We start from the raw sequence: 23,554 nt of genomic DNA on the forward strand, positions 1-23,554 counted from the left end.
CTCTCTTAAAATCAAATTAATACATTTGTACATGAATGAAAAATAAGAAAATGTCAATGACTATATAATATAAAAGAGAAAACAGTACGAATTTTTTTTTATTTAAATCTAAATTTTCTTTTAAATATACTTAAAAAAAAAAATCTTAAAGAAATTTTACACATCTCGTTTTAATACTAATAACAATGCATGAATATACAAAGCAAGATAGAATACACAATATCTTTGAATTTCATTTTAAATTTGTCAAAAAAATAAAAAAATATATGTCGAGAATTGATATTTTATATATATTTACAAAGTGTTCTATTATAAAATGATTTTTAATGTAATTTTAAGTCTACAATGATGAGTTTTGAAATGATTGTGAAGGATGAATCTCAATTGATTTTAGAAATTGTTCATTGAGAAGTAAAGAGAACGATGAAAAGAAAAATTTAACATTTAATTACAGGTCTAGACTTGAAGTTTTTAAATTTTTAATTCAATTTTTTTAAACTATACTCAACGTTTAAATGTTACGAAACTAAATTTAAATATGTAATTAAATGTTCAATTGATGATTGTAACAAAAAATATTTGGCGGCTGTAAAAAGCGATAAACTTGGAAAATTTCCTACAATATTTATAAATAAAAATAAGTCTTTTGTTCAACTATTTGGAAAATAATTACCAATTAAGTGAAATTATTAATTATGATTAATTTTGCTCAAAAGTGCCTCCACAATGTTAACAAAATCTCTTTACCTGAGTTTCAATTTGAAACTTGGGCGCATCCTAACGTTTTTCTTTAGTTGTGGAGAAAAGGAATAACAAAAAAAATTTGTTTCCTTTGCAAAATTATTAAATATATCACAGTTGCGATGCTAAAGTCTAGGTCAATTTTTTTTTCTTCGATTTCGGCTTTAGAATTCGCTTATTCTGTGCATCGTTGCTTATTTTATCAAGATTTCCACGATTTCCACAATTTCCACTGTCAAGATGCGCCGATGACAATGATACAAATAAATAAGCGTACATATGAAAATACTAATTAGAACTAAAGATTATTTACAGATATGATTTGATTTATCCAACCAATAAACGCTGATACTTTCACGTAAACACCCGGAACGTCAACTCTACCGCAACCAAAGCCCCATGACACTAGACCTGCCAATTCGTAAAATCCATCGTCTTGACATACCAATGGTCCACCACCGTCGCCCTGAAAGATTTTTCCGGTAATTCTTGTTTTTTTTTAATATTTACTTATTGTGAGTAATTATTAATTATTGGCTTACTTGACACGCGTCATTGCCCTCCTCTCCACCGGCGCAGAAACTACTCGCTGGTAGAATGAAAATTTTCTCCGTAACTGCGTTCACTTTTCTAATGCACTCCGCATCGCTGACAATTGGTATCTCCGCCTCTCGAACTTTCAGAGGAATTGGTCCAGCTGAAAAGATAATTCATTTATTAATTAACTAGTCAAATAATAAAGCGCGATTGCGCACGAAACTTTAATTTTTTAATGATCTCAGATTCAAAATTGAGAAAAATTCTGTTATTAAGTAATTACTTATTGTTATTGTTCTCAAAAATATGAATGACATTCTTTGAAACAATTCCGAGAAATTTAATTACAATTTAAATGATTCACAAATTCACACCTGTGGGCTACTATTGGATAAAATTCTTTAGAAGAATTCAATTATTATCCAAAATTTTAATATAATTCTTTGAAGAATTCAATTATACTTTCAATATAATTTTTATTAAATTTCTTGAAAGAATTTAAAGTTTCTTCCAAACAAATAAATTATTTTAAAAATTTAAAAATAAAATTCACAAGAATTCAATTATCTTTAACACTCTTTGTAAAATACTTTGAAAGAATTAAATTATTTTCCTAAATTTTGATAAAGTTCTTTAGACGAATTTAATTATTTTCAGCAAAATTTTAATTAAATTCCTTGGAAAGAATTTAATGTTTCCTCCAAATAATTAAATTTTTTTTAAATTATAATAAACTTCTTCACAAAAATTCAATTATTTTCATAAATAATAAAATTCTTCAAAGGAATAAATTAAACTATTTGCAGAAAAATTTCTTGACAGAATTCAATTACTTTTAAAAATTTTAATTTTAATTTTTGCGAATAACTCAATTATTTTCACAGACAAGTAAAATGATACGCAAAAATTCAATTATTTTAATATCTAAATAATAAATACTTCAAAGGAATTCAATTGTTTTTTAAACAGTTTAAAACGAAGTGTTTTGAAAGAATACTAAAAATTTATTTTTAAAAATTTTAATATAATTTTGATAACATTAATTACAAAAATTCAATTTTATTTTAATAAATATTAAAAATCTTTGAATTATTTAGAAATAATAAGTTAATAATAATTCAGTTATTTTTTTTAATACAATTTCAATAAAATTTCCTGATAGAATTAAATTATCTAAACAAATTTTAATAACTTTAATTGAAGGAATTCTGTCATTTTTTAACATTTTGATAAAATTTGTCTATCAGATTTTAATTATGTTCATAATTAATCAAATTCTTTACAGGAATTTAATTATTTTCAAAAACTTTTTATAATAATTCAATTATTTTTAAATATATGTAATAAAATTCTTCTCAGAAAAACAATTATTATTAAAAGTGTTTGTAAAATTCTTTATGAGAATTGAATTATTATTTTTAATACAATTTTTGGTTAATTTTTTAGAAAAAATTCAATTATTTTGGTAATTATTTTAGAAAAAATTTTAATACAATTCTTCGAAACAATTAAATTATATAATAAATTATAATTATTATAATATAATATAATTGAGGGTCCCTATCAAAGAACCGGTTATAAGTTTTAAATACTCAAAATTCTCGACCTCTAAATAAAAAAAGGATTTAAAATTTTAATTTCTTGAAAACATTTTGTATTGGTATAAAGATTACCCAAATGTTTCTCAAAAACTTGGGATTAAAAACAGTTTAATTTTTTATTTACAGGGCAATGATTTCGAGCTTAAAAAAATTATAACCGGTTCTTTGATTGGAACCCTCAATTATGTCATAAATTTTTTTAAATGCTTGAATTTTTCTAAACTTCTATGAAAAATATTAAATTATTTCAAATTTAAAATTATAAAAGTTAAAAAATAATATAATTTTTTTAACAAAAATTTCATTTGTTTAAAATTAAAAGAAAAATCCAGTTACAAAAACAAATATGCAAAATTATGGAAAATAAAATAATTTATAAATTTTTCTTGCTAAAATAATTCTACAAAACTTATACTCTGAATAAGTGAAGAATAAATCCTGAATTGGTAAAAATTGGAACTTATTAGAACAAAAGTAATATTAAAAATTTTGTTAAGCAATATTAACAGAAAATGCGAACCTTCTCCCATGTATCCATATCCGGTAACAGTGCATCGTTTTCCTGCCGTGTGACTTACACCTCTCGCTGGTAGACAGACCAGACAAACTCCATCCTTAAGTTCCGCTTGTCCGTGTAATTTCAGCAAAGCAATGTCATTGTCTAACGTTTGACTATTGTGATTATGATGAATGTATGTCGTTGCCACTCGCAGTGTTTGAGCACCAGGACTACCGTATTTTCTCGTTAAATCGTGATCGCCAACTCTCACATAAATCGCGTCTCCCGATCGCACGATACTGGAAAATAAGAAAAAAATAATTTAAAATTACATACTATATTTAATATTATTATTATTATTATTATTATTATTTAATTATTAACGAGACAGGCCCTTTTTTGAGCAATTGAAAGAAATTTAGAAGAAACATATTTAAATAAATTAATATACTTTGTAACACAATGTGCGGCGGTTAGGACCCATTGCGTTCCAATAAGTGCACCTCCACAAAGATATTGATTGAGGGAATTGATTAACGCGACCTGCCAACACCATTCGTTGGCCTCCGCATCATCGCCACCCACAACTCGCGCTTCCCGTTCAAAATCTCTCGCTTGCACTGGCGTTCGCGAAGTTCCTTTCACCCCGCACACGTATTTACTGTAAACGGGATTTTTCGTGGTAGTCGGAGGCGGTGGCGGCGGCACAGTTGTTGTCTCATCTAACACACCAAATGATAAGAATTTGGATAAGAAAAAGAAATTCATTTTCAAGTTATTCAGTCAACTCTCGATAATGAAACATTCGAAATAAACTACAAATTGAAATTGTTCTCTGGTCCCTTGGAAAATTTTTTATATTTAATTCGTTCGATAAATAAAAAACCCTCGACAATTTGGAATAATTCCAATGATTATGATGATAATTAAAATTCTTTTCTGGTCCCTTGGAAAAATTTTGATAGTTTTAAAACATTCGATAAATTAAACCCATGATAATTTGAAATTTTTCTCTGTCCCTTGAGATTCAATTTATCGGGAGTCAACTGTGTAATGGGAATATTTACAAATAATTGTTGAAATTGGTGTGTACGGTGCATTCGATCGAGGTGGAATAGTAATGAAAGTATCGTTTCGATTAGCAAGTGTTGATTCCGTTGAATTCACACCAGTGAATTCTCGAATTATTGACTTTTGTGCACAACACTGATGACCAGGTTTCTTGCATTTGAAAATATTTGTCAATTCTGCATTTCCTATTTAGAAAAAAAACATATCATATTATAATCGAATAAAAATTGTAAATTTAATTATTACTTTAAAAAAACTAAATTAACCCTGATTTTAAAAATAATAATCAAATTTGATTAAGGGCATCCGGGAAATGCCCTCTCAAAAAGTGGTTTCCCACCTGTCTTTTTATTTCTAAGTGAAAAGAGATATCGAACTCCATTATGAGTTTAAAAAAAGAATAAGCCAGAAATTTTATTCAAAGCCGGGAATTTTTACACAAAATTAGAAAAAGTTTTATTATTTTAATTTGTATAATTATATAATTTGATAGTAAAAATCAGTCACTGATTCAAATATTGTATGTAAATAAATAAATTTAAAAAAAATTATTGAATTAATAGAAATTTCGTGAAATTCAACTGAAAATAATAAAATTTATTAAAGAATTTCATTAAAAACTTTTTAATAAATCGAATTTTCAAAGTATTTTAATTTAATAATTAATAAATAATTAAATTTTATAAGGAGTCACATTCTAATGTATTCATGTTTCTTAGTGCGAAGATTAATAATTCAAATTTTTATTAGTTAATCTAAAAAAAGATACACACTTCAAATTTTTTAACAAAATTGAATTTTTGCAAAGTTTTTTTGAAATTTTTAAAAAATAAGATTTTTAAAATTTTTTAATTCTGTTGTTTCCAGATAATTGAATTTTTATAAACAAATAATTGAAAATTTTTGATATAATTGAAATTTCTTTACATTCAATTAAAAATAAAAAAATAAAAATAAAATTTAAATAAAATTCTTTAAAAAAAGTACTTTTTTAAAAGAATTTTATTTAAATTTTTCGAAAATAATCAAGAAAAGTTAGTCACCGTAATTATAACTTTATTTTTAAACATTTCTTCGCAATATAAAATACATAGTAAAACTCATAGCAGAATTTCAATTATTTTTAATGCAATTTTAATCGAATTCCTCGAAAAAAGTAATTATTCTTAAAAATTTTATTAAAATTCGTCGAAAGAATTCAATTATTTCTAGAAACTGTAAAAAAAACTCTTCTCAAGAATTCAATTATTTCCATAAATAGCAAAATTATTCAGATTTACTAAATTCTTTTGAATATTATTTTAAAAAAAATATATTCTTCACAAGAATTCAATTATTTTTATAAATTTCCATAAAATTCTAAAAAACAATTCAATGATTTTCAAAAGTAATAAAATTCTTTACAGAAATTCAATCATTTTAAAAAAATCTAAAAAAACTCAACATTTTAATTATCTTTATAAATGAATAGGAAAATTCTTCGACAAAATTAAATTACTTTCAGGAATTTTAATAAAATTCATTGTAAAAGTTCCATTATTCTATAAATAACAAGAATTCAATTATTTTCACAAATTTTTCTTAATTCAATAATTTGTATGTCTACTATTTTAATAAAATTTCCAAAAAGAATTTAATTATTTAAAAACAATTTTGACTAAATTCTACACGAGTATTCAATTATTTTCTAAAAGAATGGAAATTTCATAGGAATTGAAATATTAAAAATAGAATTTATCTAAATTTTTTTTAAAAATCATAATTATTTGAAACTTTTTTTTATAAAATCCTCGCAATAATTCAATTATTATTTTCATAAATATAAAACTCATTGCAGAATTTCGATTATTTTTAATACAATTTTAATCAAATTTCTCGAAATATGTATTTATTCTTAAACATTTGATTAAAATTCGTCGAAAGAATTCAATTATTTCTAGAAACTGTAAAAAAAATTCTTCTCAAGAATTCAATTATTTCCATAAATAGCAAAATTCTTCAGATTTATTAAATTCTTTTAAATATTATTTTAAAAAAAATTCTTCACAAGAATTGAATTATTTACATAAATTTCCATAAAATTCTTAAAAAAACAATTCAATTATTTTCAAAAGTAATAAAATTCTTCGCAGAAATTTCATTTCAAATAAATTTTACCTCTGGAATATCGTATTCAAACAACGAATAGTGAATACACTATTCGTTGTTGTACGAAAGCCCTTTTTCGCTCAAAACCGAATGTTTCAACAATTTTTTTTAACAATTATTTATAATTATGCAAAATACCGAGATGTTCCCCTGCAAGGTTCCTTCCTCTATTTTTTCCAATAAATACCAACCCGAAATATTCTTTTCTTTTTGAATTAAGTGTATTTTACGAAACTACTATTCTTTCCCGAATGACCTTAACAAAATAATAATAATAATAATAATAATAATAATCAGATTTGTCTTATCTTGTTAAAACAGGGTTGACACAAAAATTTGATTTTGTTTTTTCCTGATTTCCAGACTGAAATTTGATATTTTCCCTGACCTTCAAGAAACGATTTTTTCAAATGATAGGAATTTTCAAAACTTTTGATAAAAATATTTTAATTTTTCAGGAATTTTTCAAAATAATCGTGGGAAGTTACCAACAGTATTTAATTCTACTTTAAAAATAGGTATAGAATCTGAAATTTTGAATTTTTTTATAAGGATCAAGAAAAAGTAGAAATTCTGTTCGGAAATAAGGTAAGAACAGAAGAAAATTTTTGTATCAACCCTGATTAATTACTTAAAAAGAAAATAAATTTTTTTTGAACTTACTGAAACATGTGAACGATAAATAGGATACAATGCACGATCCAGGACATTCTGGTCGTGGATCCGGAGGTAGAGCGACTGTCGTCATCGCCGTTCTTTGTGGAGTTGGTTTTGGCTTTGGTCTCGGTCGCTGAGTCTAAAATGTTCAATTTCAAAAAATCATAAATCAATCGAGCATAAATATTTTTTGTCCAACGCCTGCAGTGAAATGGAGCTATTGTACGCTAGGCGCCAGTGGAGGAATGAGCGCGACTGAGAGAAGAATGGAGTTATTTGTTTATCATCATTTGTGTTTTGGCTTACAATTCATTCATTACTCAAATTCTTTTTTGCAAATATTGTTTTAATGAAGTAACTTAGTAAGTAAGTACTTACTTATTTAGTTATTTTTACTTACTTGCTTACTTACATGCTTACTTTTACTCACTTACCTAACCAAGTAAGTAATCAAGAGAGTAAAAGTAAGCAAATGAGTAAGAATAAGCAAGGGATTAGAAGTAAGCAAGTGAGCAAGTAAGCATGTGAGTAAAAGTAAACAAGCAAGTAAGTAATTGTAATAATTGATTTGGTATTGATTTAAAGTAAAATTTCATTCACATTCACATTTAATCTGCAGCGCTTTTGAATACATAAGGAGCTTCGTTTACTTATCATTGCTTATACACGTAAAAACTCAATAAATTAAATTTAATATAAATAAATTATAAGTTTTGCAGTTGTTGGACAAAGTATCGTGTGCAATTCGTGGAGAACAGCGATTTTCGCTCGCTTGATTGCTGCTCACGAGCAGCTAATTTCAAGCTCGCGAGAAATCGCCTTTGTTGATTTTGAACGAAGAAAAATTGATAATTTTTAAAATATAAGATTGATATTGTGAATGTGAATTAATAATAAAAAAAACAAATAAAGTTTCTTCATTTCAAGGGCAATTTTCTTCTTTTTTTAAATAAAAACATATCTCGAGAAAGTACAACAACTTACGGAACTCTTGGTACTTCCGCAACAAATTTGTCCAACGGGACATGTTGAAGTCCGTGAGATAATGATATTCGGTCGTTCGCAAAATGCTGCCATAATGGGTAAAATACAAAAACCAGGACACGACGGTAGTTTCATCTCTGCTGGTTTTGTCACTGGCTTTTCAGTAGTTGTCGTTGGTTCCTAATAAGAAAAAAAATTGTCATGTTATTTTTTAAATCGATCCTCTTATTAAATTATTTTTATTAACTAAATTAAATATTTCATTTTTTTATGTATATTATTTTATTTTTCTTATGAATATTTTTTTATTTTCAAATACAAATTTTTGAATAATTTCATAATCAAAATTAAAAAATTTACTTATTAAATAAATAATTAATTATTATTGTTAACATTTTCATAAATTTTAATATAATTCTTCTAAATAGTTTTAAATAATTTTTATTAAATAGTAAAACTTTTTACAAAAATTCAATTATTTTCAACAAAATTTGAATAAAATTTAACGTAAGAATACAATAATTTTCTAAAATTTTAATAAATCCTTCGAGCTTCGATACAATTCAATCATTTTTATAAATATGTAGTAAATAGTAAATAGTTCATATTATGCTTATAGAAAAACAAATGCAAGATTCTGTGGAAGAAAGGCATAACAGCATAACTGACATTTTTATCAAATTTGAGATAACATCAGATTTGTATATATTTAATATTGCTCTTTAAAGTTCAATAGCTGAAAAATCATTAAAATGGTTATTAATGTAGAAAATAATGGAAAACATAATCGCATAATTGCGTTTTTGACAAAAGGAGACCAGCATAATAACATAACTGCATTCAGCAAAAAACAATTGACATAATTAAAAATGAAAATAACCTTTATGAATAGAAACAATAAGAATTTTGTAATAAAATGTTTTTAGTAAAATACATTTTTCGTACTTTAAATTAAATATATTTATTTTAATAAAACTTGAACAAATTTTTTATAACATAAATTGTGCATTTAATTATGTACTTATTTTTAAGGGTATTTCTATTCTAAAAAATTTTGGAAAGTATTTCAAAAAATAAATTGAAAAATTCTTCAAGTTGAACAGTAAAGTAAATTTTTTTTCTCGTTTCAATAAATTTAAAACATTTTATAAAAAAATAAATTTTGTAACTAAATAAACTCTTATAATTTTTTCTAACGAATTAATAGTTTAATTTTTTTTTGTGTGAAAAATCTTTTTATTATGACAAATCAAACCAAAATAAATTGTGACATTAAAAGTGTCTGAAGTTGGACTCATACACAATCTGAACTTGCATAACCGCATAAGTGCAATAAAACTCATGATTCCGATGAAAAATTATCAAAATTTATATCAAATCGTGTGTTTTATTAAATGTTATAAAAAAATTTTGAAAATATATTAAATAATAATACTAAATGCAAAAGACCGAACAAATCTGTTGATTTTCTGAATTGACAGAAGTGAGAGAACATTAAAATTAATTTATCTCGAAATCATGACAAATGCAGTTATGCTGTTATGCCTTTCTTCCACAGGATTATTCTTATTTAATTTTTGGTGCAAGATAATTCTTAGTAGATTTTCCAACCAATAAAAGTCTTATTCAAAATTGTGTCCAAAACAATTGCCATTGACAGAACTATATATAAATGTAACCTAAATCTGCCTAAATCCATAGGTGAAATTTTATTAAATGTTGAAAATAATTGAATTTCTACAAAGAATTTTATTAATACTTAATTATGAAAATAATTGATGTCTTGCTAAGAATTTTATTAAATTTTTTGAAAATAATTTAATTGTTTAAAACAAACTTTAAATTTTTTTAAAGAATTTAATTCAAATTTTTTTAAAAATAATTTAATTCTTCCAAAGAATTTTATCCAAATTTAGAAAACTAATTAAATTGAATTTTTTCAAAGAATTTTATAAAAAACTTTTAAAATAATGGGAGCGTTCACAAATGATGTCACGCAATTTTATGCAATTTCACAGGTAAAAATACATTGTGTCACGTTTAGGCTGGAGTCCCATGGTAGCGTTTTGCGTTGCGTTTTGTAAATAGGACATGAGTGCAAATAGAGCAAACATATATCTGTACCTCTCTCACACTCATGGCCTAGTTACAAAACGCAACGCAAAACGCTATCATGGGACTCCAGCCTTAGGGTCAAGTCCCATGGCACCGTTTTGCGTTGCGTTTTGTAACTAGGCAATGAGTGCAAATAGAGAAAACCTATATCTGTATCTTTCTCACACTCATGGCCTAGTTACAAAACGCAACGCAAAACGCTGTCATGGGACTCCAGCCTTAGTAGAGATCCCCCCTCCCCCCAAAAACGTGACTTCATTTGTGAACGCTCCCTAATTGAATTCTTCCCAGGAATTTAATTTAAATTGTAATTAAATTCCTGCGAGGATTTGTATTATTTATTTTATGATGATAATTGAATTTATTGCTAAGAATTCTACTAAAATTTTTGAAAATAACAAACTATAATAATTAATTTGTAAATTTATTAATAAGTGAATTTTTTAAAATTTTGAATCTGGAAATTCAATTCGAAAATTGAAGTTTTTATATTTAAAAATAAAAAATGTTGTAATCCGCATAATGATATTTAATAATATTTGTTACAATCGACTCTCGATAAATTAGAAATTAAGGAAGATAAAAAAATTTCAAATTATTGAGGGTTTTATTTATGTTTTAAGTATAAAAATTTTTGCAAAGGGCCAGAAAATAAATTCAATTTATTGGAAAATTTAGAGTAGAACGGGGTGAAATAGCCATGGTGCAAAAAAGCCATTTGACTTTTATTTGAAAAGTATTAAACCGATTTATCAGCTATTTAGAATATAAATACTATCAGTTAATACGCAACTTTTGATACTAGTTTGGATGTTGTACCTATATTAATATAATTTTTATTGTAATTTTAATTTTTTAGTTGCTCTGCGTATAATATTTCGATGAACTTTTCGAACATATTACAACCTGTTTAAGTGAACGGGAAATAAAAGTAAATGTTTGTACATAAGGAGAAAACTATACTCAAAACGTAAACAATGTTAATTTTTGGAAATTGAACTGAATTTAAAATTTATTTTAGCTTTTAGAAAAACTGGTCTTGGGGGTGAAAAAGCCAGGGACAAAAATCCATTGAATATTATGTGAAATTCATTTGTTTTCTACTTAAACTAACCTTCTAATTTTACAAAATTTTCGCGTGTTTACTTAATAAAATTAATTAAACACGACGAAAAAATAGTATAGAGTGCGTTAAAAAATAAACAACGAAAAAACGGTTGCAACAAAATATGGCATCTGTGGTGAAATTTAAGGAAGACTTTAAAAAAAGGTACAAAAACTTGGCAGTGTAAATCGAAAGCAGGTAAACTTAACATTATATTCAATTTTCCTTGATAAAAGCTCTTTAAAATTTATTAAAATATTTTTAAAATAAGATTATTTGTCATGTGGGCATATCTCTAGAACCTTTAACTTTTCAATGAGAAAAAATTTGTTAATTTTTTATTGAGCACAGTATTGAAACTCTGTCTACATAAACTTTAAGAAATAAGCTTTCAAAATATCCAAGTGGACAGATAAAATGACTCGTCTTCAAAAAGTTATAAACTATTTAAAATTGCGAATTATTTTTAACGTGCAACAAAAAAATATTTAACAGGTGTTTGTTTTTTAGAATCGAAAACAGTTGAAAGTAATTAACTGAGGGGTTATAATTTATAATATAATAATTATATTATTATATAATATATTACTTTTGTATTTATTATATTATTACTAGTCATTAACATTACTTTTCTTTTATTTTTTGTTTGAATTACTAAAAAATTAAAATGGTTTTTATTTTAAAAATAGATTTTAATTAAACTGAATTGTAAAAATATGAAATTATAATGTATAAAGTTTACCTTGCAATTTCCAGATACATTTTATTTAAATTTAACACTCATAAACTTTCCAATTTCTATTCATTTTTTTCTATTTTTCTTTTTTCTTATATATCTTATTTTTTTCGATCATTTATTCTGTCTAAAAAATCAAAATATAAACATTGAAACTTAACCTTCAGTTTTATTTATTAACAGTTTCTATAAAAAAGTGAGAATCGACAACTTCATACTTAACAATTTCTTTTCTAAAAACTTTTGGTTGATTACGGTCGACCGTAATTGACAAATATTTTTACATTATCTTTGCAATAAAGTATTTTTTCTTGAAGCACATTCACTGGATGTTAAATGGCACATGCGAAAATATTTACAAGTACTTTTAAAATACTTTTATTTGATTTTCGTGGAGTATCACTCGAATTACGGTCGTTTTCAAATTTTGTACGCGCGTGTTTTCTGTTATTTAAATTACAACAGTTTTTTGAAGACACGAGGCACATCAATTTACTATGTCTCAAAATAATTATAATAATTTGAACTTTTATTTCCCGTAAGTCATTTTGATGTGCCATTTGTCTTATTAATGAAAAATGATAAATATCTCGATTACGATCAAAAAGGTTAAAAGTGAGGGACAACGTTTGAAAGCTTATAACTTTTTTCAAAATTAACAAATTTTTAATTTTCATACGGAAAAGTGTTCACTGTTTAATTAACTTTAAAAAGATGCGTCTTAGAATTAGTAACTCTTATTCATTACAAAGTTTTATCGTTTAACCCATCCGAGAGTATGGTTAGGGACAAGTAGATATTGTAAAAAATCGGGCACTCAGATTGGAATAATTATTGATATATTTAATAAATTAATGTAAAACCTTTTGGAACTGATTCATCTTATCAAGCTTTAATATTTCCAACAAAAATAAAGTAAAAAGTTATTGAAATTATCGAAATATATGCGAGGGACATGAAAGTTAAAGGTTCCAGAGATATGCCCATGTAAATAAAGGAAAACTATAAAAATACCAAAATTAATAACATATTTTGATAAAATCGCGAGGTGGCTTTCTCCCCCCACCAGGTGGTACAAAAAAGAAATTTGCAGAGCTTTCGTAAAACTCTTATAACTTAGTCCTTTCATGGGATAAAAAATATTTCCGTCAAGAATATTCAAGCTTAATAACTAAACTTTCAATGCCAATTGGAAATTTGAGAAAAAAGTTTTAAATTCAGATTTTATAAATTAAAATGTAAAAATGTGGCTATTTCACCCCGTTCTACTCTATTTATTTAATTTATTGGGGGTTTAATTATCGAGAGTTGACTATTATTATTATTGCTGTTGATAAAGTTTGTTTCTTTACCGGTTTTGCTGGAGCTTCCGTGATACAACAAAATCCATCACCAGGACAATCGGCATCGGTATCAATATTATCGCAGAGAAATGCGAATAGACCATTAACGCATTCGCCTTTACAATTTTCACCTAGAACTGGTTTCGGTCTCTCTGGCAATGGTGTTGACACTCCTGTTGCAGATGTTGTTATCAGTGACGATAGTGTAATCGGTCGAATTGCAGCAGGTGGTCGAGTTGTTAATCCTATCTTCTCCGGTATTCTTGTCGTGCTCGCGTACTTTTCATCTGGACGAGTGCCATTTAATTTTGTCCTATCAATCACAAGCAATTCCGGTGGCGGTGTATCTCCAAATGCATCGCGCGACACACAACATCGATATCCCGATTTGCAGAGTGTCTCAACATTTAACACTGCGTCGCAATAATCCGCAATTCGTTCCGCCATGCAAATTCCCGTACAAGTTTCAACTAAAATTTCAAGATCAAGAATTCGTTAAATTAAGTAAAAAAAAAAGAATAAAAAAAAGAAAACTAAAAAATTGAAAAATTTGTTAAATTATAAAACTTTTTATTTATACAGTCGACTCCCGATAAATTGAATCCCAAGGGACAGAGACAATTTTAAAATTATCGAGAATTTTATTTATCGAATGTTTTAAGTATTCAAATTTTTCCAAGGGACCAGAGAACAAATGCAATATTGACGAATTCTATTTATCGAAAGTTGACTGTAACATTTTTTTTATTTCTGTAATTTTTTTAACTTGGATTAATTTTCATTCACTCACCACTTTCGGATTCTACTTGATGTGTACCGTTTCTACTTTTCTGAAAATTACAAATTTTCATTTTTACATATTTTTTACTAGCTGTATCGAATTTGTTTTAAATAACAGGTAATTTCAACTTTTTTCCCCATTACTTTGTAATTTTTAATTAACGAGAATATAATAGTTTCTATTAAGAAATTCAGAGTTCTGAATTTAAGTGCCATTTTTGTTTGCCACATAAACTATAACTATAATTACCACGAATTCCAATACAAAACTTTCAATTTTTCCTATTTCTGACAACAATTTCATTTTAAATAACTTAATTCTTCAACAACTATCATAAAATTATTAGGTACTTACAAATTTTAAGTTTAGTAAAAAAACACTAAAAAAATTGAATTTTGGAGAAGTTACGAATTAATGTAGAAATTCAATTATTATTTACAATTTTATAAATCTCTTCGCAGTAATTCAATTATTTTCATAAATAATAAAATTTTTTACAGAGATTCAATTATTTTCATAAAAATAATAAAATTCTTCTTAGGAATTCAATTATTCTCATAAATAATAAAACTCATAGCAGAAATTCAATTATTTTTAATACAATTTTAATCAAATTTCTCGAAAAATGTAATTATTCTTAAAAATTTTATTAAAATTCGTCAAAAGAATTTAATTATTTGAAAATTTGTTGATAAAATTCTTTATGAGAATTCAATTTTAAGAAACATTCAATTATTCAATAAATTATTTATTTTTGTATTTAAATAATTGAATTATTCAATTATTATAATTTATTTTAAATATCATAATTGAATATTAAAATCAGTATAGCGTGAATTTTTAGAAATAATTATTGAATTATTTCGAAAAATAATTCTATCAAAATTGTATTGAAAATAATTTATTTCTTGTGAAGAATTTTATAATTTATGAATATAATTGAATTATTTTGAGAAATTATATTAAAATTGTATTGAAAAAAATTTAATTGCTGCGAAAAAAGTTTGTTTCCTTCAAAAAGTTTATTATACACGTTAGTAGGTAATTCAATTATTTTTGCGAAGAGTTTAATTAAAATTTTTTGAAAATGCTACAATTTTTCGCAAAAATTTAATTAATATTCAAATTTTTTTTTAAATTCTCTTCGAAATTTCTATTATCTTTAAAAATAATAAAATTCTTCACCGCAATTAAATTTGTTTCAAAAATTTCAATAAAGTTCTTGGCAAAATTTCATTTATTTTCAAAAATCTTACTCCTTTCAATGATTTTCAATATCGGATATTTTAATAACATTTTCCAAAAGAATACCATTATTTTAAAAAAACGTTGATAAAATTCTACGCATACGTTTCATTATTTTCATAATTTAATAAAAATTTCACAGGAATTCAATTATTTACAAATTTTTTATAATAAATAATAAAAATATTTTTAGGAATGCAATTATTTTCATAAATAATAAAATTCATCGCAAAATTTTAATTATTTTTAATAAAATTTTAATCAAATTCCTCGACAAATGTAATTATTCTTGAAAATTTTATTAAAATTCGTCGAAAGAAATCAATTATTTAAAAAGTTGTTGATAGAATATATTATGTATGAGAATTCATTATAGCAAAAATTTTTAGAAATAATTGAATTTTGAAAAGGTTTCAAATTAAAATATTTGAAAATTCTTGTGGCAACGCTGAAATTGAAAAATAAATACCGATGGTGGTTTGGTGACTGTCGAGAGTGTAGTGACAGAGGTTGTTGTCGATGGTTTTTGTGTTGTCGGTGATTTACTGGTTGTAATTTTTTCAGTGGTTGGTGGAGCGGTTGTTGTGGTAGTTGTCGTTGTTGTAGTGGTTGTTGTCGTTGTCGCCAAAGTAGTCGTGATATTTTCACTGATATCATTCGACGTTTCCGATAAATCTGTACTATTTAATGGTGCTTCTATGCAACATCTCATACTCGACGTTGGACATTGCACATCCTCTAGAACTTCGTAACATATAAGAGTTGCCAGGGCGTGGACACAATATCCTGGACAATCCGCACTATTCGCTGTGCTCGTTATTGAATCCAAAAGACCTGAAAAAACCATACAAAATTACAAATTAGTACCTATTTTTAAAAATTTTAATAAAATTCTATGCAACAATTAAATTCTTTCAGATTCAAAATTATAAAAAGGTACAAAAATTACAAGAAGTATATAAAAATTAGTATTAAAAGTTATAAACAATCTTATCTTTTTAAAATAGAAAAAAAAATTCTCATACTAACGCAAAATTATGGAAAATAATTTAAATTCTAATTATTTTTTTTTCCAATAATATCACAGAACTTATTAACAATTAATAATTGAATTTACAATACAATAATAATAATAAATAGTAATAATAATAATAAAAATCGTTCGTGGTAAAAAAACAATGAAATAAATGATGTTATCGTTAATTACGTGTGTTATATAATTTCAAGAATTTTTTATTTCATTTTTGTGGGAAGATGCCTATCGGAAACGGTCAACACGTCAGGTTCAATATTTCCAATGTGTAATATAACATCAGCTATTACGACTATAACTGTATATACTAGTTATGTGAATGCCTGTTGATTGAGAGAAATTCCTGCATACATAATATGAAACTCAAATAAATAGTCTATAAAAGTTGACTGATTATCAACTCGAACAACTTTTTTATCTCGAAAAGTTGAATGTCCTTATCGTCAACTACAAATTAGAAAATAACAAAATTAATTAAAAAACCGATATCGAATCTCAAACAATGATTACTCCAAAACATTGAATTTACAAGTATAAATTAAAATTACATGTACAAATTAATATAAATTAAATTTACAATTTAATATAAGTTACTTTTCATTTTTTCTTATTAATAATTGTAGTTTCAAATAAAAATTGAAATTCCATAATGTGGATTATAATTTTACTCTAGAACAACTGATAAAAATAAAAATTTGGAGTACTTATTAATATCTACTTTTATGAAAATTAATAGAGTATTTTATTTTCAATTAAAATTTGAAATATCAAATTTCTTTTTTCTTAGAGTTTTTAGTATTGTTTTCTTTATTTTTTTTTAAAGAGATCATCTAGTCATATATTGAAGATGAGATGTAATACTCAACAACATCGAGTAAAACTGTGTGGCTCATTAACTACCGTTATATTTGTTTGGGCCGTTATGCCTTTGCCAAAGTGAAACCGACCAGGACGTCTTCTTCTTGCAAATTCTTTGACGTAGGTGTGAGATTTGCATCAGGAATGACCTGGACAAACACTCTCGCACTTTACACAACTTTCGTTAATTTTACTACGTCACATTCGGGAATTTTAACAATCCGAAAAAGAAAACAAAAGACAAAAAAATTGTTTTAACTCTTCTTTTTCAAAATATTTCTTACTCTCCAAAAATATTTATCACAAATTACTATTTACTTCTCAAATAGTTTACAATTACTATATTTCAAAAAAGAAACGAATAAGTAATAATCGATAATTAGATAAACTAATTAATTACTTTCGATTTTGTTATCGGTTATTCTTTCTTTTTTTTAAATTAGGATCGAAAAAGAAAAACACCTGGTAAACTTTAAACACACTCGCGTGTGGTAAAAAAAGGAAAAAAAAGGAAAATTTAGTCAGAATTGAAAATATTCATGAAATGTCAGTTATTTCCGTTTCTTTTGCTGTTGCGTTTCCTTCGTCTAGATATACCGTTGTATAGTTTTAAGCCGGCCAGCGGCCTTCTTACAGGCCGATCATCCGCATAGCGTTAATGTCCTAAGTGGGACAGTCGCATCCTTCGAGATAACCACCTATAACTGTGCCGCATGCGAATTTCTATTTTTCAAATATTATTCGACTTCCCTTCTGACTTGAGGGTTGAGAGGCAAAAAATTATTTTCCTTCGAAATTTCTCTCCTTACATATTCAATTTTCCGTTACTGTTTATACTCGCTTGACTCAATCTTCACTCACGTAGAATTTTTTCTTCCTTATATTCGCGAATTCACTCAAAATTCCTAATTAGACAAGAATTTATTAAAATATTACAATTCTACGCTTTTTCCAAAACAAATCTAAAAAAAATATAAAAATAATAATTAATAAAGAATATAAAAAAAATATTTTCAAAATCTAAAAAAATATTTGTCTACTAAATTAATTCTTGAAACAAAATTATTTCTTTTCTAATGAAAAGAATCGTCTTCACTACTTATTTAGTTCTTAGGAAATTTATTTGTTAACAAAAGTGTTTATAGAAAATTTTTTTCAATCGAAAAAGAAATTCTTTCGAGTTAATTACTTTTCAATAAATTTATTTCTTAACAATCGTCAAAAATGTTTATAGAAAATTTTCTTCAATGTAAAAAGAAATTTTTTCGAATTAGTTTTTTAAAAATTTTTGTTTCTTAATCAACAAATCATTGTTTATAGACAACTTTTTTCAATCGAAAAAGAAATTCTTTCGAGTTAATTAGTTTAAAAAAAATTTATTTCTTAATAAACAGACAAAAATGTTTATAGAAAATTTATCTTCAAAGTAAAAAGAAATTCTTCTGAATTAATTTATTTCCAAAAAAATTTCTTAACAAACAATCGACAAAAATGTTCATAGAAAATTTTCTTCAATTTAAAAAAGTTCTTTCGAGTTAACTTTTAAAAGCTTGTTCTTAGTGAACAAAAAAATAAAAAAATGTTTATAGAAAATATTCTTCAGTGTAAAAAGAAATTTTTTCGAGTTAAAAAATAAATTTTTTTGGAAATAAATTAAAATTCGTCTTAAAAGAAGATTAACAGTTTAATGACAACAAATTCCTCGTTATTTTCAAATACAAAAAGAAATAATCATTCACTGAAAATAATTTCTTTTTCGATTATTTTCCTTCGAGTGAAACATTTTTCGTCTGAAGAAAAGAATTCTACGATTGAAGAAAACTAGAGATTCTAGAAAGAAAAGATTCTAAAATCAATTCTTTATAAAAAAAACTAAAAAAAAATGACAATTGGTCATTAATTTCGGCGTTATTACCTGACAAAAAGCTGCCGGCTAATGAATCGTCATCTTGACCAGAAACGTTTCCAAGGATCAAAATAAGGACGATGCATCCCGTTCTCGAGTGGAATTGCATCTTTCCGCCGAGTCTCTCTCTCTCTTTCTCTCACTGCAAAAAAAAGGCACGTCTCTCGATCAGGAACAGCTGATGGCACCGGGTATATACACACAATCTCAAAAGGCACGTGTCGCACACTTGGCCGCGAATTAGCCAATCCTAATCGTACGAGGTTTCATCGCCTGACTGACTAGTCCCACACTTGTGGGTCAGGGTGCGGGTCCCGTGCGGAAGAGAAAAAACAAGAGTATCAACATATAGGGGATTAACATTGAGCGAAGGAGGGAGGATACCGGTGTGTGCCTGTCGTATCTCTCCGCACTCGACTTCTCATCCTCTCTTCATATTCTTCTGCTTCTTCCTCTTCTTCTTCATTTCTTTCACAAAACAGGGCCGAAGAACATGTACCTAGAACCCAGACAACAAAATTATTTTTTAATAACAAATTGTCCAAAAGTCGATTTGGAATCATTGTTTCTGTACTTGGCAATAATAGTAGATAATATTGTTATTGAGTACAATTACCAAATGAATTTACCAATTACCAGTTTGTATAATAATGAAAAAAATAATAAATACTTATTAACAGTATAAGTGAAATAAAAAATAGAGAAATAAAAGTTAATAATAAACTAAACATCTACAAATTATTGAAACAGAGTTTGACACAGGTCAGGGAAATCAGGTAAAAGTTAGGGATTTTTATTAAAAGTGCTGGAAAAATTAAATTTTTAGAATTCATAAGAAACTTCTGAATTTTTGTGTCTAATAACAAATAATGGATTTATAGAAGAATAAATTTTAGTTAAAAACACTAAACAAAAATTAAATTTTGGAGAAAATTTTTTTAAAATCTGGTCAATATTTCAATTATCTTTATAAATAATAAAATTCTTCTCCGAATTTAAATTATTTTCAAAAATTTTCCTCATCTTAATAATTTTCAATATCTGCTATTTTACTAAAGTTTTCCATTGTATTCCAAACTGTGAGGTGAAAATAATTTAATTCTGATAAATAATTTTATTAAAATTTAAAAAATAATTGAATTCATTCCAAGAATTAAAAAAAAATTTTAATAAAATTCGTCGCATGAATTCAATTATTTTCATAAATAATGAAAATTTCACAGGAATTCAATTATTTTAAATACAATTTTTATAAAAGTCTTTGTAAGAATTCAATTATTTTTATAAATACATAATAAAATACTTCTCAGGAATTCAATTTTTCAAAAAATTGTAATAAAATTGGTTGCAAGAATTCAATTATTTTCATAAGTAAAAAATAATAATATTTAAAACAAGTTTAAATAAATTATTCAAAAAATTCAATTATTTTTTCATATGAATGTCAGTTAAAATTTTAGATAATAATTGAATATTAAAAACATTATAGCATGAATTTTTAGAAATAATTGAATTTTGAATGGGTTTCAAATTAAAATCTTTGAAAATTTGAATTTTTCATACTTTTAACTAACAATTCTGTAGAATTAATTTTTTTGAAAAAGTTTAATTGAATTTTTATTGAAATTATTTCAAGTTTTTATTTTCTAATGTAGGGGAGAGTCTCCAGTTGTGAGACGGGTTTCATTTTTGACCCGTAAATTGTAAACGGGCAAACGAAATTGTAAATAAAATACACCGTTCGAAAGGTAACAGAAATACGCAACTTTTATTAAAAGAAAGTATAGTGTTTCGATGAACTCAAAAAATTTTACGATACATTTTCCGAGCACATCGATTTTTTCAAAAAAAAAAAAATGTCTCCAGTTGTGAGACACTCATTAAAAATTGCTAAAATTTAATAAGTTTGACATAAAACGTTATGTTTAGTAGAAATAATTAAATATATTAATAATATATATTATTATATACTAAATAATAATATTTATTCGCCAAAATATGACTATCAAATAAACACAATTTAATAGCTTCAACAAGAGCATTAAAATTGATTTCTTCTGAATCAATTGACTTTTTTCCACTTGACATGCCCAAAAATACTAGAAAAAAGAATCAAAACAACATTTAAATAGTATGCCTGCAAATTCGTATTTTTTATGCTGCCCAGACGGGTGTTGACACCGTCTCACAACTGGTGATATGCTGTGTCTCACACCCAGAAATTGGCGCTATTTTGAAAAAGGAGAATTAAATTATTTTCAACCGTAGATTGGAACAATGCAATGTTGCATCACAAAATATAAGGAAAACACTAAAAGAAAATGCATTACATTTACCTTTTTCAATTAATTAAATTGCAAAAAAAGTACTTTGCATTTATTGAAAAAACGCTTTTTAGTCGATTATCACACACAGTGTTAGTATTTAACAAAAACAGTTTATATATCCGCCTCGGTGTACACGAAATAGTTGGCTCATATAAAAAGAAATGTTTTTATATAAACCAATCGGCTTTTTAATATTGCATGTTAAAAAAAATTGACTGTCTCACAACTGGAGGTGTCTCACAACTGGAGACTCTCCCCTATATATTTAATTGAAGAATTTCCGAATAATCGAAATTTTTTATTAAATTGAATTGCAAACAAATGGATTTGAAAATTCTCAAAGAACTTTGTAAAAAATTATTGAAAATAATTGATTGAAAGAAGAATTTTAGTCAAAAATTCTAGAAAATAATAATTGAATTGAAATTATGAAAATAATTTTGACGAAGTTACAGTAGCAATATTCTTATAATATGAAATAATATAAATATAAAATATATCTTAATTCCTATGGAAAAATAATAATTAAATATTTATTGAAAAATGAAGTTATTGGTGTTTATGAATAATTTTATAATTAAAGAAATTCGTAAATAAATGTAATAGAACTTTTTTTTTTTTTGAGTATCTAATCATGTTTAGAGTGAATCAGAATATTCTTTAGGATCAGGGAAAAAATCAAAATTTTATCTTGAAATCGGGAAAAAGTCAGGGAAAAACAAAATTAAATTTTTGTGGCAACCCTGTGAAACTATCACTAAATTTAGTGGTAGTTTCAATAATTAAATTTCAATTAAATAATTCGATATTCATACTTCCTCTTTGGAATTTCTTTTCTCATTACTGATAGTTGAAATCCTCTTCCCATTTTTCCTTCCTGACGGAACGTACTCCAAAGACATTCATGTTTTCAAAAGGTGTACGACGCGATTAGCGGTACTTGTTTGTCCGTAAATGCGAGCGATACCGTACGAGGCCATACGAGATTTTTTTTTTCTTTCTTTTCTTTCCTTCTCTTTCGGGATTCATTATGCTTTACGCAATAATACAGGCGCCTTCTAACGTTGCAACCAACCCACGCAATTTCTTTTTCAATCATCCTGAAAGAAGGAACAAAAAAAAAGTTAACTTTATGATTCTATAAAAGAAATTATTTAATATTTCAAGAGGAATTTCAAAACAGTATAATTTATAATAAAATTTAATTCAAAAAAAATTTCAAACTTAATTCATAGTATTTAATTCATAAAAACTCCAAACATAATTTATAAAATTTACTTAAATTTATAAATATTTCTTTTTTCAATTTATAAAGAAAAATTGTTTAATTTATCAAAAATATTTTCTATATATGTAAAGTAATAATTTATAACTTTGTATAAAAAAAAATCTGCCCGCCCTTCGGACGGACACATTCTCATCCGCGCTTCGCGCTCCGTGTATTGTTGCGCGCTTCGCGCGCAAATAGCTCGCTTCGCTCGCAGTCGTCCGGGGAGATTGTGCATTACTTGCGTTCTTGATCCTTTTTTCTATTATATGTTTTATAAAACTTTTTTTTCTTTTTCATATGTTTTATAAAACTTTTTTTTCTTTTTTCTACTATATGTTTTATCAAACTTTTTTTCTTAAAGTTACTACGACTTTAAGGATAACATTCTCATCACATATTTTTGTTTGCTGATGATTGCAAGATTAAGTACACTTTTAAAAAAAATTTTAGTCGTGCTAATTAAAAGTGTGAAATTATTCTTAATTACTTACTTTCTTCGCAGAAACATGGTTTGCTGAATTTTCGTCTATAATAGATTTACATGAAAAAATAACTTTAATTTTTAGAAAAGTTTCAGGCTAAACATTCAATAAAGTG

The 23,554-nt window shown here is 25.6% G+C and overlaps 1 protein-coding gene across 1 annotated transcript; it reads right to left on the minus strand.

Annotated features, from left to right (window-relative positions):
• Positions 1 to 32: 32 nt before the first annotated feature.
• Positions 33 to 22,742, minus strand: LOC122509816 (protein masquerade). Its single transcript, XM_043624071.1, has 12 exons — positions 22,503 to 22,742; positions 19,370 to 19,859; positions 16,033 to 16,397; positions 14,328 to 14,367; positions 13,547 to 14,007; positions 8,239 to 8,418; positions 7,261 to 7,393; positions 4,446 to 4,634; positions 3,830 to 4,100; positions 3,400 to 3,677; positions 1,284 to 1,438; positions 33 to 1,207 (listed from the first exon to the last, which is right to left on the minus strand). Exons 2-12 carry the CDS (start codon positions 19,467 to 19,469, stop codon positions 1,040 to 1,042), a joined length of 2,340 nt encoding a protein of 779 aa, XP_043480006.1. The 5' UTR covers positions 19,470 to 19,859; positions 22,503 to 22,742; the 3' UTR covers positions 33 to 1,039.
• Positions 22,743 to 23,554: the final 812 nt, after the last annotated feature.

This window comes from Leptopilina heterotoma, unplaced genomic scaffold, assembly GCF_015476425.1.
Source record: "Leptopilina heterotoma isolate Lh14 unplaced genomic scaffold, ASM1547642v1 Lhet_63, whole genome shotgun sequence".
NCBI classification, from domain to species: Eukaryota; Metazoa; Arthropoda; class Insecta; order Hymenoptera; family Figitidae; genus Leptopilina; species Leptopilina heterotoma.

Excerpts from the sequence above, each read along its gene's own strand:
- LOC122509816 (XM_043624071.1), bottom strand. The coding sequence starts at position 19,469 with ATGCAATTCCACTCGAGAACGGGATGCATCGTCCTTATTTTGATCCTT. Across the intron at positions 3,678-3,829 it reads GCCGCACATTGTGTTACAAA|TATCGTGCGATCGGGAGACG; the intron begins GTATATTAATTT and ends CTTATTTTCCAG. Across the intron at positions 1,439-3,399 it reads ATATGGATACATGGGAGAAG|CTGGACCAATTCCTCTGAAA; the intron begins GTTCGCATTTTC and ends TTATCTTTTCAG.